The 20047-nt window shown below is 44.2% G+C and overlaps 2 protein-coding genes across 3 annotated transcripts; both read right to left on the reverse strand.

The window, feature by feature from the left end:
* Positions 1-1601: 1601 nt before the first annotated feature.
* LOC120646229 lies at positions 1602-6133 on the reverse strand. The gene is made up of 4 exons (XM_039922900.1): positions 5577-6133; positions 2604-2888; positions 2368-2459; positions 1602-2226 (listed from the first exon to the last, which is right to left on the reverse strand). The coding sequence occupies exons 1-4, from the start codon at positions 6006-6008 to the stop codon at positions 1653-1655; spliced, it is 1383 nt and encodes a 460-aa protein (XP_039778834.1). The 5' UTR covers positions 6009-6133; the 3' UTR covers positions 1602-1652.
* A 6141-nt stretch (positions 6134-12274) lies between these two features.
* LOC120644245 (cycloartenol-C-24-methyltransferase 1-like) lies at positions 12275-17991 on the reverse strand. Of its 2 annotated transcripts, XM_039920826.1 has the most exons (13): positions 17833-17991; positions 17571-17663; positions 15011-15077; positions 14840-14913; positions 14625-14709; positions 13828-13883; positions 13688-13742; positions 13547-13594; positions 13366-13449; positions 13073-13273; positions 12862-12987; positions 12657-12754; positions 12275-12534 (listed from the first exon to the last, which is right to left on the reverse strand). In XM_039920826.1, the coding sequence occupies exons 2-13, from the start codon at positions 17654-17656 to the stop codon at positions 12468-12470; spliced, it is 1047 nt and encodes a 348-aa protein (XP_039776760.1). In that variant the 5' UTR covers positions 17657-17663; positions 17833-17991; the 3' UTR covers positions 12275-12467. The 2 variants fall into 2 exon arrangements, with proteins under 2 accessions (XP_039776760.1, XP_039776761.1); XM_039920827.1 differs by lacking the exons at positions 14840-14913; positions 15011-15077.
* Positions 17992-20047: the final 2056 nt, after the last annotated feature.

Consider the following 20047-nt stretch of genomic DNA (forward strand, 5'->3'; position numbering starts at 1 on the left):
ATTACTAAACATTTAACTTACTTTTTTAACAGTAAATTATAAATAAATCTACAGCAAGATTACATGCAAAAAAACATTTTTCAGAGTAGATCTAAGCATTAAGAATCCAACAAAACAAGTTTCACATTTTTCAGAGCTATACATGAATTTACACACATTTTACAAGTTGACAGGTTTATGAGATACACAAAAACGCGAGGAAACAGCTAGGTGCCCCCGGATCTGGCGCTCCCAGGAGCCAACAGGTGGGCCCAGGAGGCCAGACGGACCAGGCAGAGTCGAGGCAGCCTCCCCAGCCCTGACCCGTGCCCAGAGTGCGGCCAGCGGGCCCACGATGCGCTCGGCGCCGCGGCGGGGACAAGCGGAGCAGGGCCGGAACTGAGCAGGAGGCGTGCGCATGGCGACGAGGAGGAGGAGGCGAGCCTCACCGGCGACTTGGGCTGCAGGGAACGGCGGTGGACGGGGCACGTGATGAAGAAGGGCGACGGCGACGGAGGCGCTCCGCCGGGAAGCCCTGTAGGATGAGGGAACGGAGGGGATGAGCGCCGGAATGGGTCGAGGAGGGTGAGGGGAGTTCATAGCCGCGAGAAATTGAAGGGAAACTCATCGGAGAAGGGGGATTTGGTGACGGGCGGAATTGGGGAAGAAGCTCTGAGTAGTTGCAATGGAGAAAGGAGAATGAATTGGGGGCTAGGGTTTCGGGGAGGAGGCTGATGTTTAAATCAAGGGGGTAGTGAGCTGCCGGAGAGGCGTCTCGCCTGCCCGCGGCCACGCTGGCCAAACCAGCGGCCGACAGCATGGCGCCACCACCCAGGCTGACCAACGAGCGTGCGAGGAGACACGGGGAAGGAGGGGGCGACCCTGACATGTGGGACCAGTCGACAGGTGGGTCCGGTAGAGAGCGGAGAAAGAAAAACACCGGTTCAAATTTGAAAAATCAAAACGAAGGTGTTTCCGGGCTAAAAAATTCACCAAATTTTTACTGGAGCTATATACAATTACCTAGAATATTTTTCAACAAGAATCACTCAAAAATTGTTTGTAATTTGGTTGCAATAAAAAGAACAAAACTACTATTTTTGAATTTTCCAAGATTTTGTGGCTCGATTCAAAGGACATACAATTTCACAAAAATATTTTAAAATCAACATTTGAAATCTAGTATTTGAGTAAAATTTTTGGAGGCATAGTTGCATAACAAAATTTGAACTTTCATCACAAGCATACATTCAAACAAATCACAAAAATTAATTTTAATCAAGCATGCACATGCACATGATGCTTTGTTATGTACTAATGATGATCATGATGGAATTGCTTAATTTTAATCATATTTGAATTTTTCGGGTCGGGACACCAATGCCCCAATTCTCCCGGTCGGCTGCCGCCGACAGCCGACGCCCCAACCCAGAACCCTCCCCGGTCCAGCACCGCTGGCCGCCGAAGGTTGGCGGCCGACGCCCCAACCTCGACCCCTCCCCGGTCCAGGGTCGTCGCTCGCCGTCCAAGGCTGGTGGCCCACGCAATTAGTGGAAATCATTTTAGTTTTCCCGTCACACAAATCGATTCTACTAGTTCAACTACTAGAACAGGTGGTCAGGTACTCAGGTGCCAAAGAGGCTCCTCATCCATGGTACATTAGAATAGAAGGATTATTTTGTCCGGCCACGAGTAGCCGCCGTGCCGCCATTCAATGCGACTACCGCCGACTCGACGTGGTCCAGCAGGTACCTGTAGATCTTCTTCCTCACCCGCTCGACGGCGTCCGACTCCGGCCCCAGCCCGACGGCGTCCAGCCAGTCGTTGACCCTCTTGAGCTGCCCCAGCGTCCCGGCCACGTCGCTGTCCAGCAGCCGTTCCACGTGGCCGAGGAACCACGCGCGCATCTCCTCCCCGAGCCGCCTCCGCGCCGCCTCCAGCCAGGTTTCCCCCTCCGCGGCGGCTCCTCCAGCCGCCACCGGCCATTGCGTCGATGGCGGTGCCGGTGGGGAGGAGGCCGGCGACCCTGCCGTGTGGCTGGACCTCCTCAATGGCGAGTAGAGGGAGAAGGGGGCGAGCTCCGTGGAGACCGCGGCGCGCAGCCAATCACCTGCATGGCGGTTTCGCTTGCCGTCGAAGGTGACGGCGGCGTCGGAGCTTGTGATGGCCGTGTGGAGCGCGAGGAACTCGTCGACGGTCTGCTGCGGAGACTGCTTGGCCGCGGCGGAAGTCAGCTCCGCAAAGGCGCTGTAAAAAAAAATCAATTCTTTATGCTTTGAATAAATCTTCATGCCAGATAAAAGAATTGGAGAAGTGGTTAGTAAGTAGTTAACTAAGAATGAACTTAGAAGAATTTTTTCTCAGGTGGTAGGATTAGGATGATTCTACCTCAGGCACCGCACTAAAATCTCGGCAGCAGAAACTTCCTTCAACGCCTCAACAGCAGCTACCTCCGCATCATCCCTGTACCCCATGACTTCCTGCACACACCACACAACCGATAGTGCACAACATATGTACTGATACAATTCAGCATGCGTAGCTTATTTGAGCACACGTGCAAAATCTCAATGAGAAAAATATTTTAAACTATATTCTTTTTGAAAAAAAAATTGAACTATTACCAGGCCCAACTTCTGGATATCTGATGGAAGTGAATCCCATGATGCGCCAATCGACGCCACCGATGTTCTTGTGGGAGGGGAAACCATGTCCATGTTCTTCAGTGACACACTGTTGGGAGCCTTCATGTTCTTCCTTGAAGTATCAGGGGGGCTTCTGCTTCCCTCCATCTCCGTTTTCGGAGGCGTGCTTGGATTTGTCTTCGTCCTAGAGTTGGTCATGGTCTTACTGCCTGTCTTCGGCAATGGTTGCTCTTTGTCCTCGGGTGGTGGCAATCTTCTTGGGACCTGAATGGATGGTTGTGTACGTAGTACTGTTAATGTCTGAGCATGTAGTTGCTATGATCACCAGGGCGCTCAAAAGATTAGCTAGTTTATTTATGATCTCATGTGAAACCACTACTACAGAATAGTTCTTTGTTCCAGGCCATTTGTCCCGGTTGCCTTTGGGCCCGGGACAATAGGTGGCTTTTGTCCCGGGTCCAAAGGCTAGCCGGGCCAGCGGGGGAGACAAGGGACTTTTGTCCCGGTTGGAGGTACTAACCCGGACAAAAGGTTCCCCTTTTGTCCCGGTTGGTGGCTCCACCCGGGACAAAAGGTCCAACCCTTTTATCCCGGTTGGTGGTACCAACCCGGACAAAAGGACCCTTTTGTCCCGGTTGGTGTTACAAACCCGGATAAAAGGCCCCTCCACGTGATAGTTCAAAAGGGAGTTATTTTTTACTGAGTCACATGTACTACTTAGGTGAGTTGGTAAGAAAGCCATGAGCTAGACAATAGGTCTTGGGTTCGAATCCCGTAGGGCGCAAAGATTTTTTAGCGCAATGGACCTTTTGTCCCGGTTCTACCACCCGGGACAAAAGCCTCCAGGGGCTTTTGTCCCGGCGGCTGAATCCCGGTTCCAAAATCGGGACAAATGGCCCTTTGGAACCGGGACAAATGGCCCAATATGTAGTAGTGAACTTTTCAACATAACCCAAATGGATTCGCAGATTTAGAACTAGCGTATGTTTCAAAATAATAGAAAATTTTACTCTTGGACGTCCAAAACGTGCAGAGGTACTAGAGCAGACAGCAAAAATTCATCATTATTTGGAAACACTTTGCCTTAGTGCCAATTTGCTCCAAGTTGGTACTGAGGGGTAGGAGAGCGAAGTTGGCGAATAGACTATCTCGCCCGGCCCCTAAAGGGCAAATGTATTGCTGGAGACAAATATCTTCTCTTCTGAATTATGAGAAAAGCAAAAATATTTCCTCTCCAGCCAAGAATGCACCTGTTTAGGAACAGTTGTGAAACGGATAATTGCCACTGATGCTGTGTGTCTGCCAGCAAATAGGAGTTTTGTGGTGTCCTCCAGCAGCTCAGCAACCTTTATGAGATCTAGATGTCCATAAAAATATTTAATTTATAACTATGGGTCGTACTATTTCAATCTTTGACTAATAATATTTGTTTAAACATTTAGTTAGGTGAGAAAAATGTCATTGGATTATTTTTTTATCAAAAAGTGCTTTAAGCACGTATTATATTTTTGGGCATTCGTATAAATGATGAACGGTTAAACATTGAATAGTAAAGTCAATGTTGCCGATTACTCCATCCGTTTCAAACTGTAAGTTATTCTAACATTTTTGGAGAGCCAAAATATTTCATGTTTGACCAAGTTTATACATACTAACATATATGATATCAAATAAGTATCACTAGATTCTTGATTACATATGTTTTATAGTATATCTATTCGGTGCTATGAATCTTTGTAATTTTTCTATAATTTCGGTCAAACATAAAAATAGTTTGACTCCCTAAAAAAGTTGGAATAACTTACAATTTGAAATGGAGCGAGGAAGTATTATAGTAGCCCAATTTGCCAATGGGCCACACTAGGTATGTGCAAGGAACAAGTGCTAGTAATTTATATGTTTTAATGTAGGGTAAACACAAAGTTTCACACGATTTTAACAATCATGAGTATAAAAGGTATCACTACTAGCGGGCTATGAAAATTAGCGGAGAGCTCTTCTCAGCCGCTATAGCGCTGCTATAGCTCGCTATTTAGTATAACGGTGCTATAGCTGCAGTGGTCGAAAAACGCTATTGCGCCGCTATAGCCCGCTATAGCGTGCTATTTTTTACATTGCTAGTGGCTCAATCAATAATCGGCAACAAAAGGCGGAGATTTGACAAAGAATCATAAAAGAAATCTAATTAGGTGCACCTAATGCCTTTTACGTTTCACTCAAAGGTAATGACCCAAACAAATAAAGGGCAATCCCTCCACCAAAAGAATAATTGAAAATTACTATTTGAATCTTTCTATTGCCGTGGTTGGAGAAATCGGTTCAGATGTCCTTCTCAATGAAAGCTACATGCGTCAGCTAGCACTGCCCAATGTGGCAAGGGATGGTAATGAAGGCATAAAAAAACAAAGTGGATGACGTGATATTGCTAATCTTAGTGTATAACAGTAGCGGAGCAAAGGCGCGCGCAAAAGATGCAAATGCACTTCACCAAAATTAATCTAGTATCAAGGAAAATGCAATTAATGCACATACATTTTTTTCATGTAATAAGTCCTTTTTCTGGTGCAAACGTGCTGTTTTAAAGGGAAAATGTAAACGTATAATCTTGTCCGTCCAAAGTACATGGTGTTGCATCACTAATTGTTTTTTCACTTAACTACCATTCAACCAAACGTGTAATCGATGTAGGTTACCAAACGTGTAATCGATGTAGGTTGCCATTGACTCAAATGAACCGCCCATTGAACTAATGCAAGCAGCAAAATAAGTTCTGAACATCATTGGAATATTCTATCACGCGACGGTGTGACTAAATTCTGGAGAACAGTTGAAATATCGAAACTTTCCTAGCAGTCATGCTCATAATGCAAAGACAACACTGATTTTTGTCTGGATGTCAGAATTACTCATCCAGCAAACGAGACTGATGTTTGAAATGGAATGACTACTCACCGAGCTGCTCCTAGACTGTGCCTTTGCCACGACCTTCGCCGCCACAGGATTACCGCCCTTCTCCTTGGCATCCACGTCACCTGTCCATCCCCAACTCCTCCTCATCGCCTTGGCCCCCGGCTCCGGCAACCTCCCCGCTGATGCCCCGGACCTCTGCCCTGAGGCAGAACCCGGGCGTGCTCCACTTGCAGTCGCAGGCCTTACCATTGCCTTTGCCGGCGCTGCCACTGCCGACGACAGTGGAGGAGGGGCAAACCTCACCGTGGTCGCCCTCCTGCTCGCTTGGACCGCCTTGCCGCAATTCCTGGTCTCCTCGCCGACGCTCCTCAGAGAGGATGTCGACATGTTCAGCGAGGAAGACTTGTTCAAGTCCAGTAGCTCGAATTGCCTCCGTGACCCTAAGTTTGATTTGGGTTTCTTGGATCTGTCCATTTCAATTCACAGTTGCCGGTGGTTAGAGAAACTATGTGCTTGGCGTTATAAGGTTTTATGAAGGATCAGTAGGCTGTGATTTGTAGGATTGATGGGGGATGGAGATGATGGTGGGCAGTCAGGGCCTCAGGAGTCAGGAGTAGTGATCGATCTGCCGTCAGTATTGAGACAGTACTTATAGCCAACCAGTGGTTAAGTTGTTAGTTGTAAAAGCATCATTAACATTATTAGCATAAGGCAGGTACGGTAATCATTAATCAAATGCGACCAGTGGCTGGAGAATCCTGGAGCATTATTATAAGCAGCTTATAGGGTAATTGTTGGGTGACTCTATATCAGGATTCAGTTATAAGCTACTGCATGGAGTGAACCTCAACAAGCAGCGCAGAAGAAACAGTTGAAAAGTCCCACTTTCCAACTTGCACTTACTGAAATTGTACATATTCTTCAACCGCACTATGTTGGGAGCATTCAATGTTCTTCCTTGATGTTTAGGGTTTGGGCTGGGGGTGGGGGTGTGCTGTTTTTAGAGTTTGAGTTTTGGTTCTCCTTCATCCTAGAGGTGGTTAATGTTAGCTATTTAGGCAAAACACAGTATGTTTTAATTTTGAAAACTAAAAAAATGATGTTGTTTAGCATGAATGATGTTCTAAAAACAGTTAGTTAGCATGCTCATGCATGTTCATATTTAATTCACAATTTAACACATGAACAAAAATAGTAACCAGAAAAAAATGGAGGGTGTGACATTAGGCTCGACCAGTGCTCGAGGCACCGGGTGTGTTGTTATGCAAATCACTCACATTCTGATTACATCTATTCCATGTAGTCGACCAGAGTTGATGCATAGACACTACAAACAAACCCTATTTGGCAATGTATGACTTGGAATAGATTTGAGATGTGTTGTTGGCTGTTCCGCATGCCCACCTCCCCCACCTTCTCGTGAAAGTAAAATATAACTTCCCTACCTATTTCACGCAGGGCCCAACAGATCCTAACAAGTCAACTAGGGTTAGCCTTCATCGGTTATATGCGTTGGTATAGATCGTACCAACACTTATTTGGACTTTTGGCAAAGGTGATAGGTGCTGTAAAAGGGTATTCCTTTTGTAGCGAGATCATGTTGTGCTGGTGCTCGATTACAACACTTTTTTATACTATTGTAGTGGGGTTTTTTATGATTCTTACACTAACCTGCCACTTGGAGCCTCAATAACTCATATTCATATGTGTTATACTTTGGAGTATATTGCAAATTAATAACATAAAATAGAGGGTTTTATACAAGCTTGATGGACACATGGACAAAGGTCATCAAAGGACTTCTCCCAAAAAAAGGTCATAAAAGAAATGCACAAAATAAATTCAGCAATAGAAGACCCAGAAAGAGCTCAGGCTCGTAGGCCTAGCCTATTCTAGGTTCCAATCGAACTGCTATTCTTGAATGTTGAGGCCCACACAAATTCTAGAGTTTCCATATAATCCATTTGCCCCTAACCAACTTGAAGAGGAGTCTAAATGCCCTCTAAAGGACCATATGAAAGGAGTTAGGGCTTCATGAATACGACTCGTTCTAGTCATTCCACCATGATCGAATTGTCGAGTAGAGCGTCATGGGAGATCACGGGGCTCCGACAAAAATACCCTAGGTGGATTGGTCTAGGAATCCAGGTCGATTGGCTCAGTCCTATTTCACTTTGTCTTACTACGAGTTTTGACCTGGGGACTCTGTTGACGCAAAAAATCAACACACTGGAATCCGAGGGCAAGTGTTCGCCAAGCTCCGGAAAGTCAACCAAGCGTGCCAGTCAATTTGACCTGAAATTGACAAGGAAGAAAACAAAGTCAAATTCGAGAGCGTATCGGCTGGGATTCCGAATATCTCTCACACAGCTGTATCGGCAAGCTCTGCCGATACAGAAGACGACAAAAGAATATTAAATGCGAGCGTATAATGAACAAACGTGTCGGCAGGATCAGCCGATGCACTAGATGACGAAATCAGCCTAAGACAGCCGATTACACGTATATAGCAAGATCTAAGCTACGAATGTGTAACTTAGATGATGCAAACTAAAAACAAATCTAAACCAGCTCTTGAGATAACAAAAGTGTTACTGCAAGACCTAAAGCCTATCTAATACATTTTTAGCGGATAGATCTGATAATGGCCAAAAAGCATAGGAAAACCTACAAATCTAGCCGATATCAATAATTTGTGAATAAATCTAGACGAGACGACAACGATACGCCCGGAAGTCAAAGCCTAGATGAACTCGATAACTTTTGAATAGATTTGAACGAAGCCACAGCGATGCGCCCGGTAGCTAAAGCTCAAAAATACTCGGTAAAACGAAAACTCACCAGCAAACCAAGTCGCTCGAATATGAGGCGTCCTTGATCAACTTGAAAGAACTCGTCGAAAAAGAAAAGAAAAGGTGAAGTCGCCGAAAAAGTGCAAAGGAATTGTAAATTGTTGTTGTATTGGATGTGTATCAAGTTTTTCCAGTCCCTTACAACTGATATATGTAGCCTAGCGCTATCAAGTCCTAACTGATCACGACAAACATTACTTGACTAAAAAAGAAAATACTTTCTAAAGATAAACTACTTTAAATATTACAACCGAATCGTCAAGATTCTCGTAGAGTCCAGGTCCTCTTCTCCTTCCTTGACTTAATCGGCAACTCTCCATCGACCGAGCACTAGAGCGGGCAAATCAGCATCTTCAAAGCATATTCCTCTGATCCATCGGACGGACCCCATCGGCCGATTCCAACCCTGTTCATCTTTTGGTTTCTTTCAAATCGGCCACTTCCCCTTTACTAAAATAACCTTCCTTGACACGTGTCAAAAATCGGTATCAACAGACACTCTAGAGCCTTCATACCCTTGTTGTGCAACAAGATATGGCTGATCATGGGGGTAAACTCTCTATATGTCCTTGGGATTTGTCCCTAGGATCAAAGGGAATCTTGATATATAATTTCTATGCTTATGTTTGAGACAATTTTTATCACTACTACAAAAAACTGATTAACCGCGACCCTTTAAAAACACCTCCAAGGCGGACAGCAATTTAAACCGCCTCAGTTAATGCCTAACATTAACCGAGGTGGTTACTTTCTATTAACCGCGACGGTTACAAATAACCATCTCACAAAATCATTAACCGAGGCGGGCATTATAATACAACCGCCTCGATAAATCAGGCACCCTCAGTGTATAAAAATAAGATCAAACCCTAAATCACAACTCCCTCCCCTCACCCCTCACCCCCGCAGCCACCTAGCGGCACCGCACCTCTCCCTCTCCTCTACCTCGCTCTCTCCCTCCCTCTCTCCTTCCTCCTTCCCAGTCCTAGGGCTCTTGACGGCGGCGGCGGTGAGGTACCGTGCTCCCCGGCGGCGGCGGAGGGATGGGCACCGCACTCCCCGGTAACCACGGGGCGACCTCAGTGGTGTGGGCCGTTCACCCCGGTGTGCCCCTGGCGGTGGTGTGGTGGTCGCCTCGAGGGCCGGTGCGCCCCCGGCGGCGGCGTGGGGGGCTCACGAGCCCTGCGTGGCGGTGCAGGCCGGAGCTCTTCCAGTGGCGTGGGTCTCCTCTGGCTACAGCTAGCGCAAGGAGGCAGCACCAGATTCGCCACTGCTGGCCTTGATCTGCGTGCGCGGAGTGGCCGGGGCGGGGCCGAGCAGCACGCGGCGGCGGCGGGGTGGAGCTCGCGGGGGCAGCGGCCGCCTTCTGCGGCGGCGGCACGGCCTCCATTGGTGCAGAGCGGCCTGCCGCGGCGGGGTGGAGGTGCCGGTGGCGGCGGCGTGGTGCCCCGGCAGTGGCGATGGGCTTGGCGGGCTCATTGTCTTTTTTTTAATTTTTTTATTTGATTAACCGAGGCGAGCAGCAAACCGCCTCGGTTAATGCCACATTAACCATGACAATGACTCCGAGGTGGTTACAAAAACCGCCTCGGTTAATGCTTTTTGCCCGCCTCGGTTAAGATTTTTATAGTAATGTATTATAGAATTATATATGTTGATGAGTGCTTTAATGTGCTTGGCTAGTTGGATCATTAGGGTTCCAATAATCTTTGGTTGTTATTTATCATTTGTATACATCATCATAACGTGCTTGTTGCGAAATGGTTGATTATCCTGTGCAGTTATAGTATGCAGGAGGGAAAAGGTCATGTGCTTTGTGATGAACATTTCTCAATAGGAGGGAAAACTAACGGGCAATCTTTGTGATGAACATTCCACTTATATCTATTTACAATAGAGGCTTTGGCCTGTTAGTTTTGGCTCTTTACTTAGATTTTCATATATACTCCTGCTTTGTTCGGTTAGTAAATTTACTACAATAGTTGAATCAACACCATTTATGCTGTGGATTGATAAACCCTAGGTAGTATTCTAAAGGAAAATTTACATTGATCTATACACTTGCGGTTAGGGCTGGAAACGAGTCGAGCCGAGGCTCAACTCGGGGCTCGACTCGGCTCGCCGCGGCTCGGTCATCCAGCGAGTCGAGCCTGGCTCGGCTCGGTAATTTCACGAGCCGTTGAAAGAGGCTCGGCTTGGCTCGTTATCGGCTCGCGAGCCGGCTCGAGCCAGAGCGAGCTAGCTCGGCTCGGCTCGGTATTTTAGCGAGCCGAGAAAAGAGGCTCGGCTCGGCTCGTTCCAGGCTCGCGAGCCGCTCCGAGCCCGAGCCGGCTCGCGAGCCGCGAGCTTTTTTTCCAGCCCTACTTGCGGTTAACAATTGGTGTTCTTAAGTGGCACCAACATGTTCACAGTGTTGTCCCGTGGACATGTCCTCTAGTAAGTACTGGAAATAGTCATACGAATTTAGAGAGTTAGCAAGCAATCGCGCCTTGCGCTCTTCAGAACCTGATCACCCACCTACCCTTTCAGATAACGTAGCATGACATGGTTCAAGAGGCCTGCTCTCACCAGTTCTGTGAGGGCGCGACTGAGAATATGGTGTGGCAGTAGTAGCATAGGAAGCTGTGAGAGTTGTTGCTCATGCAAAAATATATATGAGGAGTGTGTCTCTTATATAGGCTCGCAGGGAGAGAGGATAGAATGAATTTTCATTGATTTCATTGCATACAAATAGTCCCGATCCAACAGTTATGATTTACTGCCTGTCTTTGACAGTGATTTCTGATTCGATCTCGTCAGTTGGTGTCAATAATCTTAAGTCGGTGTCTTTGACAGTGATTTCTGGAAGGTTAATGTTCAAGCAGTTTTTCTATGATCCCGAAAGCAGTCAAGTACTTAGGTCCACCTAATTCCTTTTACTTCATCACACTAAAAAGGCAATGACCCAGACAAATGAAGGGGAATTGTAGTCCACTAAGAATAACTGAAAAATATATAATTGAGCTTTAGATTTTTTTATTTGCCCCGGTTGGAGAAATTGGTTCAGAAGTCAGATGTCCTTCTCAGAGGATGTTACATGCGTCGCCACTGTCCAAATGTGGCAATGGATGCTACTAATTAAGTCATGATAAATAAAATGACCAGAACTATGGCATGTGCGCCGTTGAAGCAAAATCCAGATCAAATAATTGTGATGCAGTTCTTTCATATACATTTATGTAAGTGCTTCGCCTCATCAATTCATTCAAATGAATTAATTGGATAAGCAAAATATGTAACTCAAGTGGACTACACAAAATCTAACATTTCGTAAGTTCTGCAGGATATGGTCACGAATATTCCCTCGTAAGTTCTACACAAAATCTAACATTTCGACAACATCAACTGGCGTTATTGCCTTGACTTAAGACAGCGTATGAAACTGAGACCTTGTTTGTTTCCATAAACTTTTTTTAAGTTCCTGTCACATCAAAAAGAATCTTACTATTTTGAAGTATCAAATAAAATCTGTTTATAAACTTTTTTACAGCTGAGTGCCAATTCGCGAGACAAATCTAACGAGTCTAATTAATTCATAATTTGCTACAGTGATACTACAGTGACCATCCGCTAATCATTAATATACCTTATTAGATTCATCTCGCAATTTAGCCTCATCGTTCTGCAATTAGTTTTAAAATTAACCTTTATTTAATACTTCTAGATATTAAGATTCTCTTTGATGTGACATGGACTAAAATTTAGCCCTTGAAACCAAACGATCCTTGAGTCTCCTATATAAGCGTTTCTATTGTAGTGGATAAAATGGTGAAGCACTTGCTTGCGATATGGTGCCATTGATCAATATGTTTGCACATAGATATTGCTAACTTTTCAGAGAGCGCTCAATATCCGGATACTACAAGTATGTTTATTCCAGATAGTAATCTTAATTTCCCAGTAATTCAGTACACAGCATACAACATTATTTTATAGAACTTTAGCAATACTTTAGTACAGTGCAAGGATCACAGCCAACTTTAGTCCTATAGCCCCTGTGTATAAGCCCATACTACATACGGCATTATTGTTGTAGGCTGCTTTAAATTTCACTCTCCTTGAGAGGTTTCCGGCCCAGGACAAAGAAGGTCACCGTAAAAATCTGTTCCCTGAGATCATGGCATCATGCAAGATCCATTAGGTCCATTAATTTAATTTGTATTTGTTGCTCACTTGTGTGATCCGATTATTAGGCGTTTAAAATTTCCTTTGAAACAAAGAAAAGACATACCGGCTGCCCGTCAGCAGGCCGTGGGAAGCAGTCTGCAGGATGCTGAACAATCTATTGCAGCCTTTGGGGGCAATACGGAGGAACTCAAGTGTGCCAACCTGCAAAAAAAATGGTAAAGAAGTACAGTAAGGTATCTGAAGACCAAAACCTGCAGATCATACAATTACCTAGAAACATGTCCTAAAGTAGAGTCTTCTCAGATTACAATTGCACGAGTCAGGAGGTGTCCGACACGTGAGGTACTGATGCTCTTCAATGAGAAGTGGCCAGGATCTATTTCATGGTACCAAGGGCAGTCGGAGTCCTCAGCAAGATCCTTCGCGAAGATAACCTGAAATAAAAGAGAAGAACCGAGTCATTCTAGCACCTAAGGTACTTCAAACTAAACCATGGGCATGATGATTTTTGTTCATAACCTCGAATCCTGCATCTTTCATCGCTTGGATGCACTCGCGAGTGCTACGGACGTCAGGCAGGCCACAGCCAAGCTCAATTTCTGCCTTGATGTTCTTATGTTTAGTGTTGTTTGGATCGAACTTATCAGTCAAGCACAGTTCATCTAGTGCGAAATACTGGCCTGGTTTCAGCACTCTGTATATCTCCCTGTAGGCGCCTAGCTGCGATTACCAGATAGAGGGAAAAAATTAGCAACACTGGAATTATTGGCTAAAAACAAAATTGAACTAGGAATTTATGATGTGGGTTATACCACATCAGGTGCATGAATTGTGGCCTCAATTGCATAGGCTGCATCAAAGGTGTTATCAGGGAATGGCATGTTCATGAAGTCTCCCTACGATGGCCAATTAGAGATAAGGACCATTAGAATAAAACATGGTCGAGACTCAAAGAAAAGCATGATACTACTCATGATAAGGATGCAAGTTCACCTCTATAAAGTTACACTGTTCACTCAAACCTGCCAAAGAAATGAGCTCCTGAAATCCAATAACCCATTTTACAACTGATCTACACAAGTATGCTCACATTGTTTTTATTGTATTCCAGGAAAAAGATGTAAAAAAGCAAACCTTGCCCCTTGATATCTGGTTAGCATTGTTGTTCAACCCAGTTATCTCTGTTGAGCTAAAATGATAAACAGCACTGAGACTGCTATATATTTACATGTTCCGAGGAATTTCATCTCAGCCTTAAATGATTAGCTCAGTACCTGAATCTGGCAATTTCTCTTAAGGGTCCCCCAATTCCACATCCAACATCCAGGACCTGCGAAGCAACAACGACCATATGGATGCTGAATTCAAAAAAACTAAATGTGGCAGAACTGTTGATAGGATTGTATCTACCAACATATACAAGTGGAATAGCCATGTTTGATATCAAATTAAAATAATGTGGCTAAAAGACACCACAATGATATGATTTATGTGAACTCTCTTTGAACAATGTTTGCAGTGAACGAATACTGTATGGATCCAAAATTTTATTTGCACAAAAAGCCAACTCAGTGTTAGTACCACTAGTAGTTAATGAGTGTATGATAGGTTCATGGCTGCCTATTTATCAGTGATGGCTACAAGGCTTGTGATGAAAATTAGTACAAAGTAATGCTACAGTTTATTTTAAATACGAGCTCTTTTATAATGATTGTAAAGTACCAATAGGTACTTTCAGGTACTTTTATCTTGAATTTTTTTTCTAGCCGTTGATCTATGGAAAGTATTTATAAAAATTAAATTAAATTAGTATTTGGTCCCACTTTTTAGTACTTGGTCCCGCATTTTGAAGTACCAGGTACTTTATCCTAGGTACTTCGGGGTACTTCCTACCGTAAGATTTTTATGAGATGGACGGCTCCCATTTTTCAATCATTGTAAAATTCTATACAACACAATTGTTTAGGACAGATTTAGATCGTACCATTATTGGAAATTTGGGTAGCTCCTAGGGTCATAAAAATCTCTAATATGCTAAATTAACAAAGCAGTTCTATTTTTATGTTCCAACCTTCATCCCCTTCTTGAGCCCCAATTGAAGGGTAATAAAATGCTCAAATCTCTTGATGCTTTCACGAAGAGTTTCTCCATGCCATCTAATAATTAAAAGATATAAATGGAGTTCAGCCGAATGGATACAACACAGTTGTGAAGTAGAGAAGTCAGTAGACAAAATGAAGGCGTTTAGTAAGTTATAACTGCAACGAGAGGTTCATATTTTATTACCTTGGGGCGAAATGGAATGATTGACCCCAGTGGTATTCAGTGAAGGTGGTTACAAGATCATAATACTTTTTTACCTGATTGTACAGTGACAATTATGCAAATTTGAGTCCCAACCAGTGTTAAAACATTTAAGTACTTAACTTTGGCTCAAAAGAAAATAATTCCATCTACCAAGTCACTATAGTTCGACTTCCTGAATTCCTCATCACCTCCGTGCAGGTCATGATACTTTGCATATCTGAAGCAAATTGAACATTCAGGAGCGGCTAAGAGGAAGATTTAATAAACCAAAAAAACTGGAAAAAATTTATTCTAACATGGCGACATCCAGTGATTGTACTCACACACTCCTATAATATATGGAATTAAGTGTAGTAATATATGGATTCATTAATTAATAAAAGATGCACGCTGCTATAAAAATTCTGATTGATATCTATCACAAATAGGTCTCAAATTGTCATCGTTAAAAGAGTTTGGGCATCTGTTTCATTTTTAACCATTTCGGATCTCCATCCAACTATCTATATCAGCTGCTTCGTTTAAAACCAACTACTTCCAGAGGGTGATCAAACCGCTCATCTCCTTGCATTGGTTCGATGGCGCCGGTTCAAAATGGTCTGAACATGGTACATAATTCACTGTAAATGCATCTGATGGAGTGGAGTGGTGGTAAACAAACATGCTATGGAGCTAAGACCGGACGAAAAATATGTGGCTCGCTAGCTTGTTCGGCTCGGCTCATTAATGGCTCGGCTCGTTTGGAAATATTACCAAGCCAAGCTAAGATTTTAGCTCGATAGTTTAACGAGCTAGCTCGAGCTGGCTCGCGAGCCGAAACGAGCCAATACTACACCCCACAATCAGCCCAACAATCCATCCCACTCGGCCCAATTTTACTCAGCCCAACTTACCCATCAACTAGCTTCTGTTGTAAGAGCATCTCCAGCAGGGTGACTAAATAGGCTACCATATCTATATTTGCACAGTGGGTACAAAAATTTGATCTCCAACAGGCCTTCCAAATGGGCTTTCATTTTGGTAGGGCTTCCAAATTTCTTCTCCCACCCCTCAATTTGCTGGCCGTCTATTTGGGTTGCCAAATTGTGGCCCCCACTGTTTTTTTTCTTTGTTTTCTCCCTTCTTCGTGCGTTCTCCCCACAGCTGCGTCCGATCCCGACACCACCGAGATGGAGGTGCTCGCGCTCGACTGACTCGCGCAGCTCCTGCGCCTGCCGGCGAGCTTCATGAACAACACCGCCGCCGGCCGCAGCACTGGAAGTGGCGTCATCATTGGCACCACCAGCGAGGCCATGCTCGTCGTCACGCTCACGCCGCCCTGCGCCAGATCGAGTCGGAGGGTGTCTCCGAGCTGCCGCGCCTCACCGTGTACGCCGGCGACCAGATCCACTCCACGTTCTTCAAGGCCTGCCGCCTCGCTGGCTTCGACCCAGCAAACATCCGGTCCATCCCCACCAGCCCGGAGACCGACTACGGTCTCGACCCGGCGGCACGGTGGCCTGGTCCGGCCTCGGCATCCGGCGAACAAGCGGCAACGACCCTGCACTGCGGTGGCTGGCGGCCACTCCCCCGTGAGGCCGTGTCCCCATACCTGCGCACGGCACTTGTGGGTGACCCTACGTGGCAAGGCAGCAGCCAGCGTCCCCATTGCATGGCCGCGTCCGCGGACCTGTGCACCGGCTCGTAGCTCGCCCTGCGTGGCAAGGCGGCGGACAGCAACTCCAGCGGCGGTCAGTCCTGCGCCGCGCGTGTTGCGCGAGATTGGTTCCCGAACTAAACGATCCAGCTCGAGCTGACAAACGAGCCGAGCCTAACTTCCAATTCGCTGTCATAACGAGCCGAGCCGAGCCAGCTCGTTATCATAGCGAGCTCCAGCCTTATATGGAGCAGCACTCACCCCCTCAGAACCTCAAGTTCTCGGCAGCTTGAGCCCACCTGGTTTCCCCCGGTTTCAAATATGAAAAACTAGACGGTTTCATGGAAAAGAGGTGGTCGGATCGGGATTTATCCGGTTTCAAATATGAAAAACTAGATGGTTTCATGCATGCAAAAGCTGGGGATCGGATCGGGATTTATCAAGTTCGCTTGCATGCTGGTCTTTTATCTCAAATGGACTGGAGAGAGCTCCGGTTCACGGTTTAATAACCAATCGGACCAGCCAGTCCAGTCCTAATATCTACGCGCTCTCGAGTGCAGACCACTCTTTCTTCTCTCCTGTTCATTTTCTCAAATTTCTGAGTCATGCATGGTGTGTGTCGTACCTCACTTGTCAAGTTGTCATAAAATATATATTGACGTGTCCAAAAGTAACCCTTCTAACTACTATCATTCACAATTTTCAACTTTAAACCCTCGCAAATAACCCATTTGCTCCAAATCACTTGGTTTTCTGAAGGCATGGTATATATATCTCTATATGATAAATTTCCCAACATGTCAACCAGTAATCACCACTTATTGTCATCACACATGTTAATGACTTTGAATTAGGAACTCTCAGAGTACCTTCTGCCATCGTAAAATATAGTGAAAAAAATAAAACCAGTTTGTGACCTGTCACTTCTTGGTTCGGAATGAATAATTCATCTCCTTATTAGTCTAACAGTGGTGAATACCCAGTTCATGATTTTTATAATTTTAAAATCATGTGTTAATTTCCAAACATGGCCTAAATTTGCATGAACCACTAGCAACGAGAGAGAGAGAGAACTGTTCAACGGTCGAGTCAAGTTGATCCTTGTCAATGGTTTTCCCATGCAAGCCCGTAGAAAGATGCAAGGCCCCAGACTCTGACATTGTTGTTCTGCAGAAAGTGGAATTATTCTCATGAGAATTATAAAAAAACTACGGAATCAGTACAAAACGCGAGATAATCTCAGAATACACAGTGAAAAGACCCAACAAATTAAAGGGTTCTGATCGAGTAGTATTTCCTCTTTCGTGCGTAAGTACAGAGTGAGAGTAAGAACGACCTGATCACCAGGGGCGCCCCGATCTGGCGCTCAAAACACTTTCTTATTCCAAACACTCAGCAGTGGTAGCTGGTCACGCCGATCGAGCTGCTTTCAATGGTGGCCCTGAGAAGCCTGTATTTATAGCCTGTCTTGGTGAAATTCGACGAAATTATTTCTACAACTACCCATGGTCGTCTCTGTTGCAGTGGAGTCCATTACCCATGTGCTGTCATTGATATCCCAAGCAAGAAGCTACCTACCTTGTTCCAAAATTCAAAATTGCAAAAGTATCACATCGAATATTACGACACCTACATGGAGAATTAAATATAAATAAAATAAAAAATTAATTACACAGTTTGCTTATAAATTGCCAGTCGAATCTAATAAAGCTAATTAGGCCATGATTAGATACTAAATTGCTACAATTTTAATGATGGATTAATTACACTTAATAAATTCGTCTCTAAGTTTACAGATGGATTGTATAATTTATTTTGTAATTGATTGACATTTAATACTTTAAATATGTGCCGGAATATCCACACCATCTAAAGCAATCAATTTCCATGAACAGTTTTGGAGCGGACGTGATCAACGATGCGCCTTCCCAACCACTCCATTCGTCTGAGTCCATGTTTAGATTGGATCTCGTAAACACAAAAAAAATATCACATCGAATATTTCGACACATATGGTGTACTAAATGAAGTATATTTATAAAACTTTTTGCATATATGGACTGTAAATCACGAGACGAATCTAATGAGCCTATTTAATCCATGATTTTGCAACAGTGATGCTACAGTAACCATTCGCTAATTATTAATTAATCATAAATTAATTAGCATCATTAGATTCGTCTCGCGATTTACAACCCATCTGTATAAAAAAATTTATAAATAGACTTTATTTAGTACTTTAAATTAGTAAGATTCTTTTGAAAAAATTTTGCAACGGAACCAGGCTGATTCAGAAAGACTCCCCAAACGCCACCGTTTCGCCGGAAGCACGACGTCCGATCCTTGCCGCCCTTGCGTCTGCCATCGCAGCCCTTTGTCTGCGTTTGTGCGTAGGACGGGCACGGCGCTGCCTGCGTTCGTCACCGTCAACCTTACCGGTCATCGGCCAACAACCACATTAATTGAGTTCTTGGAAGCTATCAAGTCTAAACACTGTACGTACGTGCTTCTGGATTAAAACCCTGTTTAGTTTTCAAAAAAATCATCGGCCAACACAACAACCACATTAATTGAGTTCTTGGAAGCTATCAAGTCTAAACACTGTACGTCCGTGCGTGTGCATTAAAACCCTGTTTAGTTTTTTTAAAAAAATTCAGCAATACAGTATCTTTGAACGTTTGATCACTAATTAGGATAGAAGTATTAAATGTGGATAACTGATAAAATTCATTCCATAACCACTGGCTCGGGTGAAATCGCGAGACGAATCTTTTAAGTTTAATTCGACCATGATTGGACAATATCGTGCTATAGTAACCAATCTCTAATGACGAATTAATTAGGCTTAACAGATTCATCTCATGATTTTCCGTACATCCATGTAATTAGTTTTATAATTATTCTATGTTTAATACTTCTAATTAGTATTGTAAATGTTGCCAAAAATTTTTGGCAAAAAAATTTGCTAACTAAATAGGCCCTAAGTGAGGTCCAGATCAGTCAAGAATTAGTGGTTATCGCTAGCCGGCCATAAAATAAAGGCACTAGCTTAATGTATTCTCACCATTTTACAGTGCTTGAAAATGCTTCCCAACACCTACGCTATTTTGGTTGATATTATTCGCCTAAAGGAAATATGGTCATTGTGCATCATGACCCCACGCAACCAAGGCAAACGCCCCTCTGCCTCGCACGCTGCCGCCCTGCCCTCCGCCTTCGGCAACGGAGAGGAGCAATCCTTGATTCATGAAATTGATTGGTTGTTAGATTGCATAGTTGATTGAGCTTGAGAGTGCTTTAGCCATTTTAATTGCAAGGTAAAATATTGAATCAAGTCATATTCTGGATACAAGGACAAAGTTGAATTAAACCATTTAAATTGCGCAGGATTCAATATCTTGAACTCATATGTCTAAGAATTATGGTTTATACGATCAGCATTACTGCAATAGTGGTGATACTTATATTCTATGAAGCTGATAGTAGACCATGCAACTAATTTTAGAGTTACGCATGGGTACTCAATCATTTAGAGACTTGTAGTTAGTATT

The sequence above is a fragment of the Panicum virgatum genome, chromosome 8K, assembly GCF_016808335.1.
Source record: "Panicum virgatum strain AP13 chromosome 8K, P.virgatum_v5, whole genome shotgun sequence".
Lineage (NCBI taxonomy): Eukaryota > Viridiplantae > Streptophyta > Magnoliopsida > Poales > Poaceae > Panicum > Panicum virgatum.

Excerpts from the sequence above, each read along its gene's own strand:
- LOC120646229 (XM_039922900.1), bottom strand. The coding sequence starts at position 6,008 with ATGGACAGATCCAAGAAACCCAAATCAAACTTAGGGTCACGGAGGCAA. Across the intron at positions 2,889-5,576 it reads CACAGTCTAGGAGCAGCTCG|GTCCCAAGAAGATTGCCACC; the intron begins GTGAGTAGTCAT and ends CCATCCATTCAG. Across the intron at positions 2,460-2,603 it reads ATATCCAGAAGTTGGGCCTG|GAAGTCATGGGGTACAGGGA; the intron begins GTAATAGTTCAA and ends TGGTGTGTGCAG.
- LOC120644245 (XM_039920826.1), bottom strand. The coding sequence starts at position 17,656 with ATGTCAGAGTCTGGGGCCTTGCATCTTTCTACGGGCTTGCATGGGAAA. Across the intron at positions 12,755-12,861 it reads ACCTCCTGACTCGTGCAATT|GTTGGCACACTTGAGTTCCT; the intron begins GTAATCTGAGAA and ends TTTTTTTTGCAG. Across the intron at positions 12,535-12,656 it reads GGCCTGCTGACGGGCAGCCG|GGAACAGATTTTTACGGTGA; the intron begins GTATGTCTTTTC and ends CCATGATCTCAG.